Source organism: Parus major, chromosome Z (assembly GCF_001522545.3).
Source record: "Parus major isolate Abel chromosome Z, Parus_major1.1, whole genome shotgun sequence".
NCBI classification, from domain to species: Eukaryota; Metazoa; Chordata; class Aves; order Passeriformes; family Paridae; genus Parus; species Parus major.
The window spans coordinates 45181944-45202680 of NC_031799.1; the positions used below are offsets into that span (position 1 = coordinate 45181944).

A 20737-nucleotide genomic window follows, 5' to 3' on the forward strand; every position below is an offset into this window, starting at 1 on the left:
TTACTGTGTGTTAGTTTTAGCAGTGCTGGGCTCAGATTACGAGTAGATGTTCTGGCATGTAAATAATACGTGTCGATTCTTTGTGACAGTCCTGTGGCTGCTTCTGTAAGTAAAACACCCCCAAAAAGTGAAATGATCAAACAGTGGTCCGAAGGAAGGGTAGGTAAAAAGGGTAAAAATCAGGTTTTACTATGAGATGTATGGTAATATTTTTTTCTAAAGTGATGCAACGTTCTCATGCTGAATGTAACAACTAATGATTTGTGCCTGGGCAAGAAAAATGAGGGTTAGACTCTGTGGAACTTGCCGTTCAAAGAGTTTTGTATATATATCACAAATTCTGGATCCTGAGATACATTTAGTGTCATTGCAAATCAGTGTTTTACATTTTTTGTCTTAAGATCCAAACACATTGTCACTAAACCATAGCTAAATGTCTGTTTCTTTCAAAGGAGTGTTGTTCTGCTCTTCCTAAGGAAAGCTAATTCCTAGTAGCAAAACTTATTTAAAATTTGATAATGACCTGTACACATCAAATGTCATCAGTGTTTTTGACAAATGAAAAAATGAGCATATTTATTCAAATAACGTCCACGTTGCTCCTCAATGTTGTTACCATTCTGTTTGTATATGAGCAACCATGCTTTGATTTCCAAATGTAGCCTGGTAGGAATTTCACAGGAAAGCATTGCAAACAATTTATGAAATCACTGGGGTTTTTTATTGGCTGTGATTCCATTTTAAAAGAACATCATACCATTTACCCACATCATGCAGGAAAAAATACCAGGAAAATAACAAATTAAAATCACATTCACAATGTCTCTACTTTAAATCATCCTCAAGTACTGCATGCATCTGAAAGAAAGCTGGGGAGCATTTCTACTAGAAAATGCATGACTAAGTTAAATTTTGCTCTGTGTGTGTGAATGAGAAAGAGAGAAAACAGGCAATTTTTTTAATGACAGTACTAAAACATTTTACTAACTCAGTGCATGAAGAAACAGTTATCTCAATAACATATATTCAGAACAAATACAGACAACTTTCAAATACAGAAGACGTTACATTTAGATCACAACAGCTAATTTCTAACAATGCTTGTTCTAGCACAAAAAGCTTGGCAAAAAGATGTATTCAGCAGCACTGGTATGGTCTTTCTTGATGAAGGAGAGAGGTTGGGAGGGATCTAAGCCAATGTATGATACTAGAAATATAGACAGAGGAGCTCCAAAGTGATTAAGCACATGATCTTATATTTTGTTTTATTAATTTTAAACGTAATAGTAGTATTGATAATTAATATTGCAGTCTGATTTCATATGGCTTTCTCTACATATAAATGTGAGTTCACAAGGTCAATGGCAAACTAAATCATTTACCCTCCAAATGTGAAGGCCCTTTGACTATTTTTTTACTAACCTGTAAGGTCTTGGAGCTGTGAGGGAAAATGACTGCAGTGTCTAGCCAACAACCTTTCTGTGTAAATAAAAACTAGTTATAAAACTAAAATTCCTCATTTACCTGAGATTGAACAGACCAGTGATGCAAATAAAACAATGTCATGAAAGACAAAAAGATATTCAGAATCCAAACAATGAACCATGCTTCTCTTTGGTCTCTTGTTTAAGTGCTTCATCACCTGCCATAAGTGCCAAGGGGAAAAGTGTGTGAGACAATGCTTCTGACTTCCAGACATGAGTCAAAGGTGTCTGTGTCCCTTGTTACCAGTTCTGAGTAAGGGAAATAGATGGGCAGAAGAGAAGGGAGAGTGCCTTGCTCTCGAGTCTGTTCAGCATGGCTTAGGCACTTTGGGACCGTGGAATGACTTGAGGAAAGGTCCACCTTCATGCAACTTGCCAAAAGTTATGTGAGGCAAAACCAAGCAAATCTATCCAGTACCTGTGGTGGATCTTCTGTCATGTTTCTTATGGCAAGAAAAGGAAAATGAGAACTGCCAGCTCACACTTGGATGAACTCTCTGCTGTCAATGGAGGAAGGGCTGCTGCAGGTGTGGCCAGCTGAGATAACAGAAGTGATGAAATGGCTGAGCTGGGAAGATCCCACAATAAAAAAGACACTATTTAACAAACCACCTTCCCCTTCCCTCCTGCTTGGTGAGCCTGGAATGAGGCCTACCAGACTCAGTATAGTGATCCTATGGCCCTCTTCAGGGGTTCAATCCAGATGTTCACTCAGCTCAGGAGCTCAGCTCACAAGGACAGTATTTTTAAGTGTTCAGAGCCCAGGGATAGCACTACCTGCTTAAGAAATTTGAGTACAGTCTACACAAGATCGTGACTTAGGCTGGTCATTCAATGCCACAGCTACTGAGGCATAATTATCTAAACAGTACCAAACATACTTTCTCTTCTCCTAGTCTTCTCTGATTTCCTCACCTTCCACAGATGTGTGCACAAGCATGCACATCAAGCTGCCAGAGAGACTGTGAAAACAAGCAGCACTAACATTCTGAAAGGAGAATGATAGGCAGAAAATTCTGATCTTACATTGGGAAAAGTATTTGGTTGGATGAGGAAGGGAATCAGTAACAGGGCTTAGGGAAAGGTGAGAAAGGAAGTGCTAGAGGAAAGCCAAAGTAAAGTGGAATAAGCTTAACTTCTCATTTGCTTGTTTGTTTGCAGAGTTCTCCAGCACAAGGCCAGGGAAATATATGAATGGACATGCTCATTTTAGAGCAGGCACATTTCTGCTCTTATGTAATAGAGGATGAATGCCACAGAGATTAATCAAGGCATTTCAAAAGCATTGATGTCTGTATGTCAGTGATCCAGGTCAGGAGATCTAGCAACCAATGAGTGGCTGAAGCAAAGAGCCAGGCTCTGCCTTTAAGCTTTCAGGCATGTTGGATACTCTGGCAGAGAATCAAAATGAGCTGCTGCCCTTGTGACAGAAAGAGAGTTTTCAATTCGGTGAGATTTACTTAAACAGCCTCAAGTTACTAGTTGTTGAATTTGCTTGGGGTGAGTAGGACATTTCCTAGAAAATAGTAGATTTCAACATTACCATGCTGTACCCGAGCACTGATTCACTGATTCATAGAGTGCTCTGGGTCATTAAAAATCTCAGGAGGGAAGCAGTCATCTTGTTTTAAATGAAAGTTAGGGGGAAAAATGTCCCATTGACATTATCCAATGAGTAAAACCTGACTTCTCCTTCCTCTGGATAGACCTTGGCAGCTTGTACTTGAACAAACAAGGCTTGTTCCTAGATCCAGCCTGAAACAAGCTGCATCTCTATCAATTTGTTCTGACTTGCATATCAGTCAAACCTCTTCAGCCTCCACCTTAGATTCAATAGAAGGTGATGTATGAAATTATTTGAGAAGAAGCGAGGACTATAACACCTGAATAAAAATTGTGCCACAAGGGCATATTATATTTATTCTCTTTCAAAATACTCTTTTCCTATTACAATAGATGCTACTGGAAGGTACAGAGCTCTCATGCTCAATTTCTTAACCATGGTACAGATTTCTTCTGCTTGCCTGAAAAGATGATAAATGTGGTACAGATTTCTTCTGCTTACCTGGAAAGGTGATAAATGTCTTCTAAAATATCTTATTCAGGAAAATACTGAGATGTTTGCCTAAACTCAGTTATACCGAACCAGTGCAAAGAAGATCCATTTAAGTAAAACATTAAATTTAGCTGCATAATGAAGTGTCTGATAGTATCCCCCTTTTCATTGTGAGCAAAAAGAATGTATTTGCTTTGAAATCTCATTCATGTACTTGGGAAACTTTTGCTGTTCCCAGGACAGGGACAAGGAATGCTAGTTCTGCCAGACAAACCCTGATTCTCCTGACAAAATTGTGAGACTGAGATGGCATGATACTCTCACAGCATTGACTACAGAGACCTAGCCATATGCAAAAATTCAGGATCATGAGGACCTGTGTTCAAAGTAGGTCTATCTATGTATTGAATCTGTGTGGGTATTGAAAGTCAACATGTCCATTAGAATTTGAATTTTCTTATGCAATTATGTGATATGTACAGTGTTTCACTGAGGAGACTTCTGTATATGTGTCTGCAAAAGGCCACAAAGATAATTGTGAGAAAAAAATCTTCTCCCACCCTGCTAGCATCAAGGGATACCACACACTTCTGTAATATTAATTAGCTCCTGCACAGCACTAGAGAAGCATCCTCACTGTATGTCTTTAGAGTAGGTAGAGACTGAAACCTACATTTTACAGGTGAAGAATCTCAGTGGGGCAGAAAATAAGTGACCTCCCAAGGCAATGCAGTAATTTAGCACAATAAACATCATGGATATTTATGGATCTGCCATGACTAACATTCAAGCCACCACACACTCCCACACACTGCAGGAAAGGGACAGAGCCACGACAATATGCTGGAACCCAAATGTCCAACCTGCAAGGACTGCTGGAAACGGGATGGTTGAATACGGCAGAAAGAGAAAGATTGGTTAAACACAGCAGCAAATACACTTGTCATTGGCTTCAGAGGGGTTGGGGAGGTCCTCTACCAGTGCACTTTGCACTTTTCTATGGTTTCAGCTCTCTCAGGCAAGTGCCTGACCAATTTGCTCATTCAAGGTAAATGTATGGCTAATTCCCAAAGTAACATGACTCTTGCTTAGATTCTGAGGCATTTAACTTCTACAGCATCTGAGGGCAGATGACTCACTTCTTCTACAATTCTGAGTGATGTCAGCTGTGTAAGTCATGCATGATTTACTTTCCAAATGATCTTTTATTTATGTCACGGATAGAATTAAAACAGAAAAGCTCTGCTTTCATGGCAAAACTGAGATATCCCTTCTGAGAGCAGATGTGCTGAACAAAAAATGGATGATGTGACCCAATCAATAGGAACATTATAATAATGATTAATTATTATCAATAATAAAAATAAGATAATTTAAAAAATTAAAGAGGCCACTGTTCATATTTAGTGAACACTCCTTCTTGCATTGGATGGAAATGAGATTGTTCCTTTCCTATGCTTGATGTGCAGTTGCCTTATTTAACATACATAGTACTATGGCTTATAATAAAAGTTGTGTAGTCTGCAGCTTTTTAATCTTTACATCCATTCAGAGGCATCTACTGGATGTGACTATGTACAAAATTAAGGAATGGATGAGTCTTGGGGTGGAGGAAAGGGAAAGAGACAATTGGAAGGGAATGGGAAGCAAAGGGACTCCTAGTGAGCAGTAGAGGGCAGAGGTGGGGAGGACTGCAGGATGAATGGCAAGATTGTAAATCCCCATTGGGCAAAAGAGAAATCCTTTGCAGTACTGTTTATGCCCATCTAACAGTCTGCAGCTATTACTTCTTGAACATGTCCTGCAGGGGCCCTGGTAAGTATTTGATGACTGTGTCTAGGATGCTCTCTTCTTCTTCCTCCTCCTCATCCCCACAGCCAGGAGGGATCGCCTTCTTTGGGCGTGTCAGACTCCCTTCAGCGTTGGCTTCCAGTGCAGCCTGGGCCTCTGCTTCCTTTTCTTCCTTCTTCTTTATCCCATACTGCAGGGGAGAGATAACACATTGTCTGAATCATAATATGAGAAATAACACATCTGCTGACACAGGAAGGCTGATGAAGCCAGCCATTGCATGTGGTGCCTCATATTCTGCAGTAAGAACATCACGTAGTCTCATTTTGCTCTTTTACACAGACACTAAAAATATCCACAGTAACAGCCCTCCCCTAAGTATAGCCCAGTGGATGGATAGCCTTCACAAGACAAGATGCTGAGATCACTCAGAAGTAAGCACAGGGGAGAAACTGGGACTGTGCAGACCCAGGGGGTCTCTAGTAAAGGGAATATAAGCTCTGTGTCAGTAAAGTGTTAGGGTGGCATTTTACTGATGTTGATCCTCCTGTTTCCTGTTAACAAGTCTGATGGTCCATCATCCGCAAGGGTTTTGAAAGTCCAATTGCAGCATTTTATAGCTTATAGATGTGGCAAAACTTCAGGGAAAAATTAGTTATCAATAAAAGAAAGCAAACAGGTCAGGACAGACAGTGAAGACAATAGTTTTAGATATTCTCATGTGGAACATATCCTATATCATCCATCCATGTTCTCTTTGTATAAGTGGGACAGAAGGACCTCTGTGAAAATAAACCATCATGAGAAAATAAGCTGACTCATACTGTTTGAAGAGAAACATTCTGAACTCTGTGAGTAGAATGGGTACTTGAAATTTGCTAATTCATGCCACTAAGACATTACATGAGGAACCAGAATCTTATTTCATGATATTACATTCAAAAGGCTAGATTTAATACAGGACTAAACATATGCATATGCTGCTCTTCCCATAAGTTTGCAGGGCTTCAGAATAAGGTATACACAATAAAAAAAATAAATCAACTCAAATTGTCACATGCAAACCTAGAGTAAGAAGTATACCAGCAAGCTATCCTCTGTATTGTCAAATCATAGGATGGGCTGGCTGGAAGGTGCATTTCAAGGCCATCTGGCACAAGCAGTGAGCAGGAACATTTTCAGCTAGGTCAGGTCAGGTTGTTCAGAGACCTGCTCTGTTTATTCAGATCAATTCAAATTTCCCAGACTGCTTCCACTTTTTTTTTTTTTTGATGGCAAATGGAGGCTAAACTTTCTTGGTACTGTGATCGTGATGCAAACTCAGGAAATGTCCCATTTCTCACTGCTTTCAAGGATGCTTGTAGTTCCCAGGCTCACAACTCCTTGTCTGGCAGCAACATTCTTCTGCTTATCCTTTTTAGTTTTTGAAAAGCCACCTTCGTGGCTGCTCACTATCAGCTCCTCAGCCACCTCACAAGCACCTGCACAATTGCTTACAATTCATTTTGCATGAATATGCTTGAAAGTAAAATTTAACAAAAACTAAATATGACTTAAAAAACATTGAAGAATTAAGTAGGTACCATGTACTCAGTATTTTCAAAAACCAATAAAACCTTACTGCTGAATAGACATTAATTAGAAGCTATTTTTATTATTTTTTCTTTTCATTTTTTCCACTTCTAAGATTAGATCAAATTGTTAACCAGTAAAACCAAAACTGCACTGCTGCTCTCATGACTTCCTGATTTCAGAGGGCTGTTGGGTGTGACTTTTCCTCCTAAACATTTCTGAGCAAAGGCATTATTTTTGATTCCTTTCTCCATCATCATTTATATGTAAGATGTCAGCTGGCAAAGTTGAAAGCAGTGGTTTCAAAACACTCTAGTTCTCTCAATAATTTCTCCCATGCCAAAATGTTCATTAAGGATGTTTGTCTTGAGATTTTTATACCTACTGGGTATAACCTATACCTACTGGTCACACCTGATTTCATGGGAAAGTTATTAAAGACAAATGGTATCTCCATCCACATGTGAGACAAGGAAAGAATTTGACCAGCTTGTAGTTACAGGGCTGTACACCACAAAGGAGATTCAAGACAGGACCAGCTACCACGCAGATGGAGTGACATACAATGCTAGATTGTAGTCAGTCTGCACGGCTGTGCTGACTCCACTCTCGCTCTCAGGCCACAGGCAGATGTCTCTAGGTGATTCCCAGTGTAATTTGTATGCAGCTTGTGCCTTCCTTTGGCAGCTAGAGGAGAACAGTAGCAGAGACAACATAAATCAGAGTAACACACAGGTACCCTGTGTGTTACTATGCTTGCAAATCCTCCATCTCAAAGCAAGTACCAGCTCAAGATGTGATGATCATCTGGCTGGATGAATAAACACCCAGCTCACAGGAAAGAGTGGACCAAAACCAAACAGTTATAAGAATTCAGTATCATCATTTAAATTTGGTGGTATTTTGTAATGCTTTGCATTAACAAAAATGTAAGCTGTGAAGATTCATAGGTGAATAAAATGTCATACTTTAGTTTTGAAATTGTTTCAGTGGAAATAAAATTATAGAAAGGAAAGTCTTATTCTAACAAAAATTTTAAAATAGTCTACACGTGAAATCATTCGGGTGAAGTTAACAGATAATTTTTAAAAACATGATTAAAAATAATCTTCTTGGTGCTCTGGTTTTTCTGAGGGCAGGAAATACTTCATTACTTCCATAATATTTGAAGGATGAGAATAGTTTCATTTTTATTCAAGGTTCAACTCCACAAAATTTAATATCTGAAGCTGTATCATTACTTGCTTGGCCTTCAGTCACATATTCATGTCTTCTACTATGCACAGAATTATGGACCTAACCCAGGAAGATACTGAAACATTTTTAGTATGTGTAACCTCTTGCCACTCCTAGAGTTATTACTCTGTGGCCACATGGGAATTGTTGTCACTGGGTCATGTTAGAGAAGTATTGTCAGCCTGGAGTCCTCAGTCATCAGGTGGGAAAAGTAGGGAAAAAATACCTGGGCCCTCAGCTTAACCCACACCCACTGACTGTCAGGAAAAAGTCCAGACTAACATACAAACATACAACGTCAACTTCCTCCCCATCTCTTTTCTTCCCTATTCCTCCAGTTTTTCACAAGGCAAAGTAGGTGCCTTTCTAGTGCTAGAAACATTCTGGAAATTTGATCTAACAACAGTAAGAGCATCAGGGAGAAGAGGACTGTTCAGACAACGGGATCTGCAGCCTAAAATGTGAACCTACCATAAATATAGTTACAATTTCTTAAGACAAACCAACAGTTGCTACTAAAAATGAACATGTTTATCAAACAAATATCTAGGCCATGGAATGAATAAACAGTACTATCATAGTTAAGACACTTGAAGAAGTAATGGTGTATCTTTGGGTCAGGAGTGGAACTGACTCTGCAGGAAAACAGCTGCAATCAACGTGCAAGGGAGAAGCTTTCCTTGAATCAGATTTGGAACTGCCTACTTAGAAACAAGAGATTTATCTGAAAAAGCTAAAGAACAAGAAAATGAGGTCTGTGGGGGATACAAAGACAACTCAAAGACTATATGCTGGGATCAGAGAAGTCAGGAAAAAGCTCTTCCTTCCCAGGTGCTCTGAGAGCTTGAGCTCAGTCCAAATATTGCTTCATATGAAGTAATACTGCATGAAATAATACTGTGTATCACATAACGCTGAGCTTTATCTTCTGGGAAAAGGCTGGCATGTGAATTACAGTGGTTACATTTCTCTTCAGGTAATTTTACTTCACAGAGGTTTTGCATAGCTGCAGGTAGTACTGAAACTGTCTAACAGCTGCAGCAGATACAGCCATCTTTAGAATGACTATTTTATTTAGTTAAGTAAATAGCTACTGAAATGCTACTAAGAGATTTAAATGTTTATTCCTTATCTTGCTTCCTACAAAAGTTACGGGTGTCTATACTAATAGCTCTGTCTGTTAAATTTCATTCATATTCTGAACATCAGTACAAAAAAAGAAAAAAAAACCATTCAGCCAGACTTGAAAGCATATGGTTAGAAAAGACACTGGAACAATATTCACATCATTTTATCTCAAGAGTTAACTTGACCTGAGTAAGTCTTTTTCTTAAAGACTTCAACTACTGAAAACCTCTCACATGTTCTGGAACTTAACTACCCTTTCTAATTAAAATATTTCTCTTCATGTCTAATGTGATTTGTCATGAAATACCTTAAAAAAAAAAAATCTGGCAATTATGCAGTTACTGCAAAAATATTTGTCTTTCATCTGTCCTTTTGGACATTATTTATCAATTGTACAAAATTCTTATTTTTCTCTTCCATTACCAAAGAGAACATCAGCCCAATTCATATCTCAATGCCTGGAATTTTCTGCAAGGAATATATGCAGGACTTAAACAAATCGAGAGCAATTGGTAGAGTTCAGCACTGACCTTTAGTTCCACAACAGTGGGAATCTAGGGTACAGAAAAAGTCTCCTCTTTTATTTGATTTGTACAAACTTGGAAGTCTTTCTACATGATTTCTTTGGTCTCTCTGTGAGTGAACAGGCTTTCAAATACAGGAGGTGAGGGTGCTGAAACCCAGAGCCCCAAGGATACTGTTCTCACCACTGTTTAAAGCACAGAGCCTACTTTGATGCAGATCTGCCAAAAAATGTGCCCTGGCTTTTCTTTCACCTCAAATCTGCTGATTTCATTTTGTGTTAAATTTGGCTCTTTTTGCTTGTTTGTTTTTGTTGGTCTACTTGTCTTTCTAATCAGTTCATTTATCCTGAGAGATAAATATATATATATATATATATTATACACACACACACACACACACATATATATATGTATAATAATAAATATATATATTTTTTATTTATATACACACACACACACACACACACACACACACACACATATATATATATATATAAGCGAGAGGTTAAGTCCCCAGGAAACTTCTGGGGGAGCCTTTTAACATATATGAAGGGAGGACACTCTCTGAAGTAACCCATTTAAGTTCAAGGTCTGCCATGAAGTATTAGAATTGCACAGAACCATTTCAGGCAGCTCAGACACACTGATGCTACATAATCTATGTTTCCTGAGGAGTAATGAACAAAGAACCACAACCTGCCACATGGGCAATCATGCAAATTTCAAGCTGTGGCAAGGAATGAAAGGCATGAGAGAGAATGGTGGGTGTCTCAGCAGGGTGTGTGGGGAGCGTGGGTGGGGGCTGTGTGGAGTGAGCGTAGGTGTGGGCATTTTCCTGTCTCTACATGATGCTGCACACCTCTGCTGACCCTGTCAATGTGTTAGTGGAAGAGAGATGATTAATAATGGAAAAGAACAAGGAGAAGTCTTGGCAACCGCAGTCCTAAACTACATTGTTCAATTGCGTGTGAGCCAAACAGGAGCACAGCTCAGGAGAGAGGTGTCAGAGAGAAAGAAAGCAGGACAATTAAACTTCAGGTAGGGGACACTTGAGATGCAAAGGCAGGACCTCATCTCTCCTGCACAAGATGTTCCGAAACCATCTTCTTGGGGTTGTCAGAGTTTTTCAGACAGTTTTCCAGCAGCAGTTATTTGTAAACCTGGCTCATGTCCTTTGAATCCTTTACCTCATCCAAGGTTCCATCTCTCCATACGTTCCCTGTGGCTACACATGCCTTGCTAGCACTGTGCTAGCTCAGTCTTTCATCTCTGCCAAAATCACAGCAATTCTTCTTGCATGACCTGTCTTGTTTCAGCTGTTCAGTCTTATCCCCCTGTTTCTCTCAGGGGGCTCCCACAGCAAACACAGAGGCCTACAGGTTTTCTCTTGCACCACAAACACAGATCAGATGCAAGTGCAGATTTCAAAGGGCTCATCTGATCTTCATCTGCCTCCCATCAGCATCTTCTGGTGACACTGGGTGAATCTAGCAGTCTTTCCTTCTCCCCTATGGCAATATTGCTGCCTGAGAACCACATCCCTGGTTTCCATTCCAATTATCTGTGGACCTGCAGAACAATCTGATAGGAATATCCAGTGCCCCAAGCATCCAAGGGTTAAACAACCTTAAGGGTTTCCTACCTTAAACAATAGATATTAAATTTGCTTTTCTGCGGCTCTGCAACAGATGGAGTGCAAGATAAAGCACTGCTCTCTGGAGGAGATCAGATCTGTACTCAACAAGCTTTGTTTGTTTACTTTGATTGTAAACAACATCGTATCTGTCCACTGTTGCTATTTGAGTGAAAAACAGAACTGCATCAGGTTCCTGGTTGCAAAATCCATCTCTGAATTTTCTGCAAACTCAGATCAAGCACAATCATTTTATTGGTTTCAGTGGAGACCAGCTCAGACAAACCTAGTTAAAATAAAGGGATCACAGGATTATAGAATGGCATGGGCTGGAAGAGACCTTGAAAATATCTCAAAATCACCCCAAACACCCTATAGGCAGGAACACCTTTCAGTAGACTAGTTTGCTTAGAGTCCCATCCAGCCATGGGAGAGAGAAGAATCATCTTTGTGACACTCCTGTTGGACTTGCTCCAACAGGTCCATGTCCTTCTTATGTTCAGGATCCCAGAGCTGGACCCAGTGTTCCAGGTATGTCTCAAGAAAGTGCAATAGAAGGATAGAATCACTTCACTAGATCTGCTGGCCAAGCTATTTCTAATGCAGCCCAGGATAGGGTGATTTTCTGGACTGCAAGTGCACATTGCCAAGCCAAGTCAAAGTTCTCATCCACCCTCAAGTGCTTCTCCTCAGGGCTGCTCTCAATACATCCACTGCCCAGACTGTATCTGTGCTTGGGATTGCCACAACCCAGGTACAGGACCTTGCACTTGGCCTTGTAGAACTTCATGGGGTTTGCACAGCTCCACCTCTCCAGCCTGTCCAGGCCCCTCTGGATGGCATCCCTTCCCTCCAGCGTGTTGGCTGCCCCACACAGCTTGGTGTTGGTGGCAAACATGCTGAGGGTGCCCTTGATCCCACTGTCCATGTCACTGACAGAGGGGTTGAACAGTGTCAGTTCAATGCCAAACACTGAGAACAGCACTCATCTCTGGTGTCTGCTTGGACACTAAGCCTTTAACCACATGTAGAATACTAGAAGACAAGGAGGCTAAATTTATGTGGCTCAAACACTGATAGCCCAATAGCTGTGGAGCCAACCATGTTGGTAATAACAGACAAGAATTGTTGGTAGTAATATGCCACGGGAAAGAACAAGACATGGCTGGAGATGAGGGCCATGTAGAAGTAAACTGCAGAACTTTTCCAGAACAAGAATCCTTGTTCTGGGTCCTGTAAGATAAGCCACACACAGCACAACACAAGCACGGGAAAGAGGTAAAGAAGTGAGTATGGACTGTAAGGGGGAAACAAGAACACCCAAGATCCCTGACACTGGAACCTGTCCCTGGTGATTCCTTCCCCTTCCCCCCTTCCTCACTCTCTAATTCATCTCTTCCCCTCTCTCTTCCTTTTCATCTCAACCCTTTACCCAAAATCCACTGCCATGTGCTTATATGGTAGGTCAGGGGCTAACTAATACCAATTTCCATGCCAAGTGTATAATTTACTAATAAAACACTGTCAGTTTTTTGTGGACCTTCTTACTTTTGTTGTCACTTTTGACTAGAAGCATTTTTTAATTTTGCATGCTCCCTTCCCCTTAAGGATGGGATGTTATACCACAGACCTTCGTGCCCATCCAACCAATTCCTTAACCACCAAGTGGTCCAGCCATCAAATCTGTGCCTCTCCAGTTTAGAGGATCTGCTCCATGATCCTGCTGAACATCTTTGTTCAGATTCGTTGCTCCTGAGTTTGGATGCGGAGATCGTGTATACTGAACAGATTTTTTTGACTGTTATTCACTCCAGGACATTATCCCATGGTATTCTACCAAGCAGATCTCTGAAGAGCCTAAAGTCTGCTCTCCTGATACCCAGTTACAGAAGCCATCCACCACACCCCTGTGTTCCAATAAGATCCTGGCCCTGCAGGCGTGCACACATCTCTAACTCCTCTTGTTTTGTCCCCATGCTGGGTGTGTTTGCAGAGAGGCAGATGGGAAACACATTTTGGATTAATTTACTGTGTGTGCTGACTCTGCTGAAGCAAACTGGACATTCTGCTCAGTGCCCAAGTCATTGGACTATGCTAAGTTTTCCCAGTCAAATGCCCTTTTTCCCCATTACTACATACTGCATACAGGCAGTATGAACTACAATTTGTGAACAAATTTACTACTCTTTGGAAACTAACCCTCTGAGAAGAAACAACAGACATAGATATTACATACCACGGACTTTTCAGAATACTCAGCAGAAAACATGTTTTCATTTTCTCTGTGCTTGCAATTATGTTTATTTTCTTCCTTTTGTGTGTGTAGCATCCATATAAAAACAATGCCCTTCTGCAATATGGTCAGACTCAGTGAGAGGGAATGAGGCCTTGAAAGCTTCAGGAATGGAGATAATCAAATTACTGCTGACTAGCAAAGTTCTTCCATCTTGTAATCAGATATGAAATCTGTAGAGTAAGCAGAGAATATCTGACTCATGAAGAAGAGCATATGATCAGAGGCTCCAAAATACCAATTTTAGGTACCTGGAGGGTGGACTGAAATCAGTGCACTGACTCATGACCACAGAGCTCAAGATAAGTACAGTACATACTGTAATCATAAACCTGTTGGGCCCTGTGGAAATATCTCTCCCCCAGAATCCAACTTGCAGCTTCAGTTAAGAAAATCTGGGTCAATTCAATTCTTCAAAGCAGTTAAGCAGGATAAGAAGAAAGAAAATTTACATATTCCACAGTAACAACTGCAGTTAAATTGCTCTTAAGTTCCAGTGAAAGTTTAGATTTGCTCCATGATCACCAAGATGGGGTCAAGCTGCAGAAGGTTCCCATGAGAACAGAGGCATTTTCCAGTGATGCAGAGCAGGTGCACTCCTAGCCAAAGCAAGTACTGATTTCTTGTGTTTCCAACTCTACTTTTAGTTTTCCACTAGAAAAACTTCCCAGAAACAATGGCAGAGTCCTGGAAATGGATAAATGCAGTTGCTTGTATGAGTTTAGAAGAATTTATGTTATAGCTATGTATCTGATAGCACAAATAAATCCATAGGATATATCTTTCTTTATGCTTGTGCCACATGGGGTATAAGCTGCTCATCCTTCTTCCTGCCTCCTGCATTTATTTCCTTTGCCAAATGAAAGCCTTTTTTTTAGTAAAGGCTGGTAAAATTATTTCCCCAGGATACTGAAGCAATTTAGATTAGACACAACAATTTATTTTCCATAGCCTGTGTTTGCCACATGTGACAGCTCTTTTTTGTTTTGGTTCTTGTTCGGTTTAGGTTTTTTGGTTTTGTTTTCATTTTTACATCACTAAATCTCATTTTGAAAGCTCTAGTCCAGTCAGTGTGTTTTTACAAGAACCTAATACAAGTACTCCAGAGGATAAGGAGTGGTTCACCACAGGATGAGGAGTAATATTTTTTCTCGGAGTGCAAAAAGCATGATGAAGGTCCAGATAACTGCCAAAAGAAATATGTTTGTGCTCTCCAGGGCAATGGGGAACTCATTGTTAGCTCATGAGGCTTAAAAATTTGTTATTATCCTGCCTTACAAGGTTTGTTCTTGGTGGGGTTCAGCATTTCATTGCCTTATTGATCATAAACACTTTGGCAGATTGGAGCTTGAAGCCAGCTGAAAATTCAGAGACTGAGCCCTAAATGGCTGATTCATTTTAAGTTCAGCTTTCAGCTGGTAAACTGTGAGCTCTCTGTGTCTCATCTCTGCAAATCCTTGGGAAGCCACAAAAGAGAGATTTTTTAAAAAACAGTTTCTTATTGTCAGTTTTGTTTCTAGCATACTGCTAGAACATTTCTCCGTGCACATATCAGCTATAGCTACTATGAAACTTTAGGTACTACTTGGCATTTTGTAGTACACTAAAAAGTGCTCATGAACATGTAGGATGGTGTTATCAGTAGAATAATAGGTTATCAGAGCTCATCACAGCAGAGCAAGAAGGAACTTAGATTCTGGAAGCAGCACCCCCGCATGTGACTGAGAGCATGCTCCAGTTAAATTTGTGTTCCCTACTGTAGTCCAGCACTGTGAGGGACAGTTTCATTCAGCTGTACTCTTCTACTAGACAGCAGGTTCGAGGGAAGTGAAAAAGAATTTTCTATCTAAAAAAATTCAATAGATCATAAACATAGACTATTACACCAAAAAGAACCAAAAAAACAACAAACCAAAACCAGAAGAAGAAGAAAAGAAATTAGAGTAAGAGCCAACTAACAGGCCCAGGTATAAAAGTAGCACACATATCACTACTGCTGAGAATTCCAGGAACTAACCTGGGAGCAACAGAGGCCCTTAGACCAACATTTAGGTATGCATCTGCATTTTTTTTCAGCTTTCTGTGTGACCATATGGGAGACAATTAATTTCTTCTTAGTGAACAGAGAATTTAAGTAAGATTTACCCTTCTAAAGGGGCTATAATGCATCTGCTCTGAAACACAGTCGTTGCTTACAACAATGCACACTGAAATAGAAGTTGTTTCTGTGCCATTTATATTATACTGTCCTCCCCTACTGCAACTCCCCTAGGTTGAGATTAATTTGACAGGACAATAAACTGCCTCAAATTTTCAGTAATAATTTTTTTTTTCAAGTAACCTACACCAAAGCTGTAAATGCTGACTTTGTTGACAGCACAAGATAATGTAATTCAGCAATAGTATGAGATAAGGAAAGATCAGTTAGGTGATTATCTTTAGTCCTTGCTTTGAGACTATTTAATTGTTGTCATCAATTCCTTGGGGATTCTACAGTGTGGAATAAATCCTGCCATTTCAGCTAGGATCTAATTAGCACAACCACACTGCTGGTACATTTGTGGAGACCAAGGCATTGTCACAAACTCTGAGCCAAGACTCAGTGAAATCAGAGGTAGTAAATCAATTAGTTTCAAACCTTTGACACACTCTCCCCTCTGAAGTACAAAGAGTGTTTCTCAATCCCATTAACTGGCAAGTGAGAATTCTAACACCAAAATGCTTCAAAAATAGGAAGAAAACTTTTGACATACAAAAGAGAGTAGGAAATTATGAGTGTTAATTCATATGCTAGAGCTTTTCCGAAGGGCATGAAAAAATGAAGGGCAAGTCACTTCCTTTTCTCTAGCCCTTTTTTAACTGGCACACCAGTGCCTCTTCCTTGCATAATTGGAGGTAGTTTTCTTGCTTTCCAAGAGACTAGAGATGACATGTTTGTAGTGAAAGCTAGTAAGGGAAAATATCTGCTTCATCTTAACAATTCAACCAAACAGCAATAATGGTGTTGAAGTGAGACCCACTCAGTCTGTATAGTGTTGCAAGGTTGGGTTGCTATGACAAACCTGAAGAACTGTTTTGAACTGTAAACAGCCAAGGCATAAAAAAATCTTAGACCATTGCAACAGCAAGCAACTAGCTTGGGCTGATAGCTCAAAACCCATTCTGGAGATGAGGTACACATTTCTTATTTCTTCTGTGTGGAATCAGCTGTTGAGCTTTGTCCTTTCTCTCAGCTGGCCATAGTCAGAGAAAAAATGTTCTGTATTGTCAGGGATATGTGAGCAGGAGCAGATGGAGCTTACAGCCCACATCGAGCTAAGAGCTGCACAGCAGAAGTGGGAGATGAATGCTATGCAGAGGAGCTTGCTCTACTGCACATTTTCTTCAGACACACCTTTTTTCTATGGCAACAAGACAAAGGTTATCTTTGTCCTACCAGCATCCATTCACTGAAGTACCAAAAGGAGTCTTTTCAAAGGCTCTTTAATAATTTTTATAAACTGCAAAAGTTCTTGAGGTCTTGGTTGGGGTCTCCAGTTTTTCTTGCCCTCTCCATATATGCAGGACCTCGTAACAATTCAGACAGAAGGGTATGGAAGAGCTGAAGTGTAAACTTCTTAATGCATGGAAGACATGCATTCCAGACAGTGAGTCAAGAAAAGAGTAACAGGGCCATTTTCTTTCTCTTTCTTGATCTAGTTGGGTAGGGATTTTCTGTCACAGTAGTGAGTGGGATGCATGCAGCATGTTGAATTCTTGTTGCGCCCATGTCAAAAAGCAGCAGTTCAAAGAACTTACTTATGGGGTAATTGACACCCAGCCATGCTTGTCTTATTCTCCTCAAGCTAGGCAAAGGGAAGCTGGCTCTCTATTTTATTTTCATATTGTCTGAGTACTTTGATGTCATTAATGAAACTTCCAGTAGCTGAGTGTGGGATGTGGGAGGCAGGAGAAGAGGGAAGAGGGACCTTAAATCACACCTTGAATGACCTCAAAGGGCAAAGGAGTGTTGGAAGAGAACACAAGAACACATCAGTAACTCAGCCTGCACATAAATGCCTATCACCAACATGCTCAGCTGATTATTCTGTTCTGTGTCCCAACCACTATTTAGTACCTTCCCACCATAAAATATCTGTACATGCCTAGCAAAGCCATGAGCAGCCTGTTACTTAAAAAAATCACATTGCTGCAGGCCATTAATGAACAACTATTCTTCATATGTAAAAAAAGGAGTAACTAAAAAGATCAATTAAGAATACACTTGACTAGCTTTTTTGGGAACACATGAGCTTTTTTGGATCAGCTGGTTGGGGGTTTTGGCCAAAGCCTCAGTTTTTCTGGTAATGGCCCTAGTTATCCAAATTGCTGTTAACACCTGGAATCTTTTCATGTAACAGTGTTTGTTGAGAAGCTGGGAGAAAAGTCCTTTCAAATCTCAGTGTTTGCTGCCACAAGAGAAGTTCTGTGTTAGCAGAAGCATATCTTTTACTAAGAGTAGAGTTCTTTAAAAGTTACTACCATGCAAGTACACACAGAAGAAACTAGCACAAACACAGTGACAAACCTAGGAACTCTTACACTGAGAGAAGGAACACTGTGGCCTTTGAGAAGCCCCTGAAAGGAAGGGCTCTATGTGCAAGAACACAGAAGCTATCAATAAGCTCAGCCCAGACTACAGCCTGGGCAGAACAAATAAAAAAGTAGAAACACTTCTCTGGGTCTGAGCTGGCTGGGCTGCAGGAGTGAAAAGAGATGTTGTTTCATGCCCACTGACGGACAGGTCCTGGCACCATGACAACAGGTCAAGCTTATACCCTGTGATTACCTTTCAGATCTTGCTTAGCAGATGCTGAAGTGTGTTAGTTCAGGTACTTATTGTTCTTGACCTTATGTGCTTCAAGGGTGGAAATCCGTCATCTGCAGGATTTTTGTCAAAGAGATTTGTAGAGTGTGGGAGGGTAGGAAGTTTGCACATTGGCAAAAATCTAGTGTGCAGATTTTTAAGTTGGGCACAAGCTTCTAATTCTGGAGTACTTTCAAGAAGAGTGGGAAACATGGTGTGCATCTCTTTGCTGATAGAAAATCTTCCTTTTATTTATATATTCATGCATTCTTGGCATCCTTGCTGGTAACAGCTTGCCTGTCACTTTCCCAATGTGGCAGGTTCCTCAGCCCCAGTTCCTGCTCTTGTTTGACTTCATTCTCACTCAAGAAACTAGCCCCTCCCACTTAAGTGTCAAGAGAAAAAAAGCGTAAGTCTTAGAGATACACAGCCTCTGATTGTCTGAAAACAAGCACAACTCAGTGACATAGCATGATCATAGCTGGCTCTAATAGAACCTCCTTGCTTTCTCGACTGTCCATCAATATTCCACCTCTCACCCGCTTCCCAGTGCAGCTACTGCAATTCTGAGGACTCTGTGTTGTTATTCAGTAATGCTGTGTGAAAATATTATTTATCTGGTTATTCAGCCTTTTGTTTGGAAAATTACTTTTCTGGGGCACTAACTTTATCATCCTTTATCAAAGAAAGTGTGTGGCTCCCAGGAGAAGAAGTTGCCAGTTCATGCTGCAGGAGATACAGAAACACAGCAGACAATGGAGAACGTAGGAAGCAGAAAGATTATTTGCTTCAATGAATTTAATTAGGAGACATTAAAAATTTTTTCTTAACAAATATTTTCCTGCTTTGATATAATCTGAAAAGTATATTTAAAACAAAAAACAAAGCTCCAGACACTAGAACAATTACCTTCTAAACCTTACCTTAGAAATGCAGAGCAATTCTGCAACAGAAGAGACAAAGCCTGGGAAGCTGCACAGCAGTGTGTTCGTATGTCCAGGTGCTGACAGCAGGGGTCTTATAGGGGTGGCCTCTGTGACAAGAACTCAAGGGCTGCCCTTTGCCAGACACCTCCAGCTCCAGAGACAGAAACAGACTGTAAACTGTGTAAACATGGCCTTAAAGGCCATGACTAAGATTAACTAAGCTGCCTATTTAGCATGATGTTCTCCCATTTTGGGCACCCCTCTACACAAGGGCTTTGCAATGAACCTGGAAATTGCTCAATAATTTGATAGCCACAAGTTAAGCATCTCTCCTAAGCCCTTCTAGTCAGTGGGGAGAGGCATACACTGTGGGCAGCAGCACACTCCATTCCAAGGTGTGCACCGGGGACACCATGTTCTTGGGTATTCATTTCTCCCTAGTGGGTACCAAGGAAGAAATGACTGCCAGCTCAGGTGGAAACAATGAACGACTGAAACAATGAATGATTGCTAAAGGTTGGTAAGGCAAACTCATTGGTGGACCTGGTTACCCCTATAATGATCTCAAATATTCCCAAACCTTTTTCCTCACTTGAATTCATCTCTTTCTCACTCTGATCTCTGTAGGTGCCCATTTTGAAGTCCTTTAATTTTTTTTATAAACTTACTTAATTAGGTAATTAAGTAATTAATTACCTAATTAACCTTACTTAATCACCCATTCTCATTCTGTCTGATTCACTAAAACTAGAAAGAATTGAGATTCATCCTCCATTTTCTCCCTCCCTCCCTCTCTCTCTCCCCACTACCTCCTCTTAGAGGTATAATCCATAATCCATTCCTTCAACAGAAATGGAAGCAACAATAAACTTGGGCTCAGCTAATGAAAGCTGGCCATAGCAGTGAGATAGATTTCCTGCAATTCTCATTTCCCTACAAGACCTTTTTGTTGCATACCAGACACCTAGCTCTTTTTGAAGTGCCTATCACTTTGAGCAGACCAAAGATCAGTGTCACTAGCTCTGATGACTAATACTAAAGACCTTCCACAGAGTTAATGGGTTTCCAGTCAGGATGATAATATTCACTACCTGCCCAAAATGATAATTTCAGCAGGCAGGAGTAGATGAGCTCTAGCAATGTCAAAGCTTGATGTCCCACCCCACTAACTATCCCTGTTTCCCCCCGTAATTTGTGGACCTTTTTCAGTGATGCTGCTAAGCTGGATAATTCCTCCCAGGAAAAGGT

General features: G+C 40.4%; 1 protein-coding gene across 1 annotated transcript in view; it reads right to left on the bottom strand.

Moving 5' to 3' along the window:
- Positions 1-698: 698 nt before the first annotated feature.
- Positions 699-20737, bottom strand: part of CPLX1 (complexin 1) — a 105833-nt gene continuing 85794 nt past the window's right edge. Inside the window, exon 4 of the mRNA XM_015615156.3 lies at positions 699-5521. Within this exon, the coding sequence (XP_015470642.1) occupies positions 5324-5521 (198 nt within the window). The 3' untranslated portion in view covers positions 699-5323. The remainder of the gene's footprint in view (positions 5522-20737) is intronic.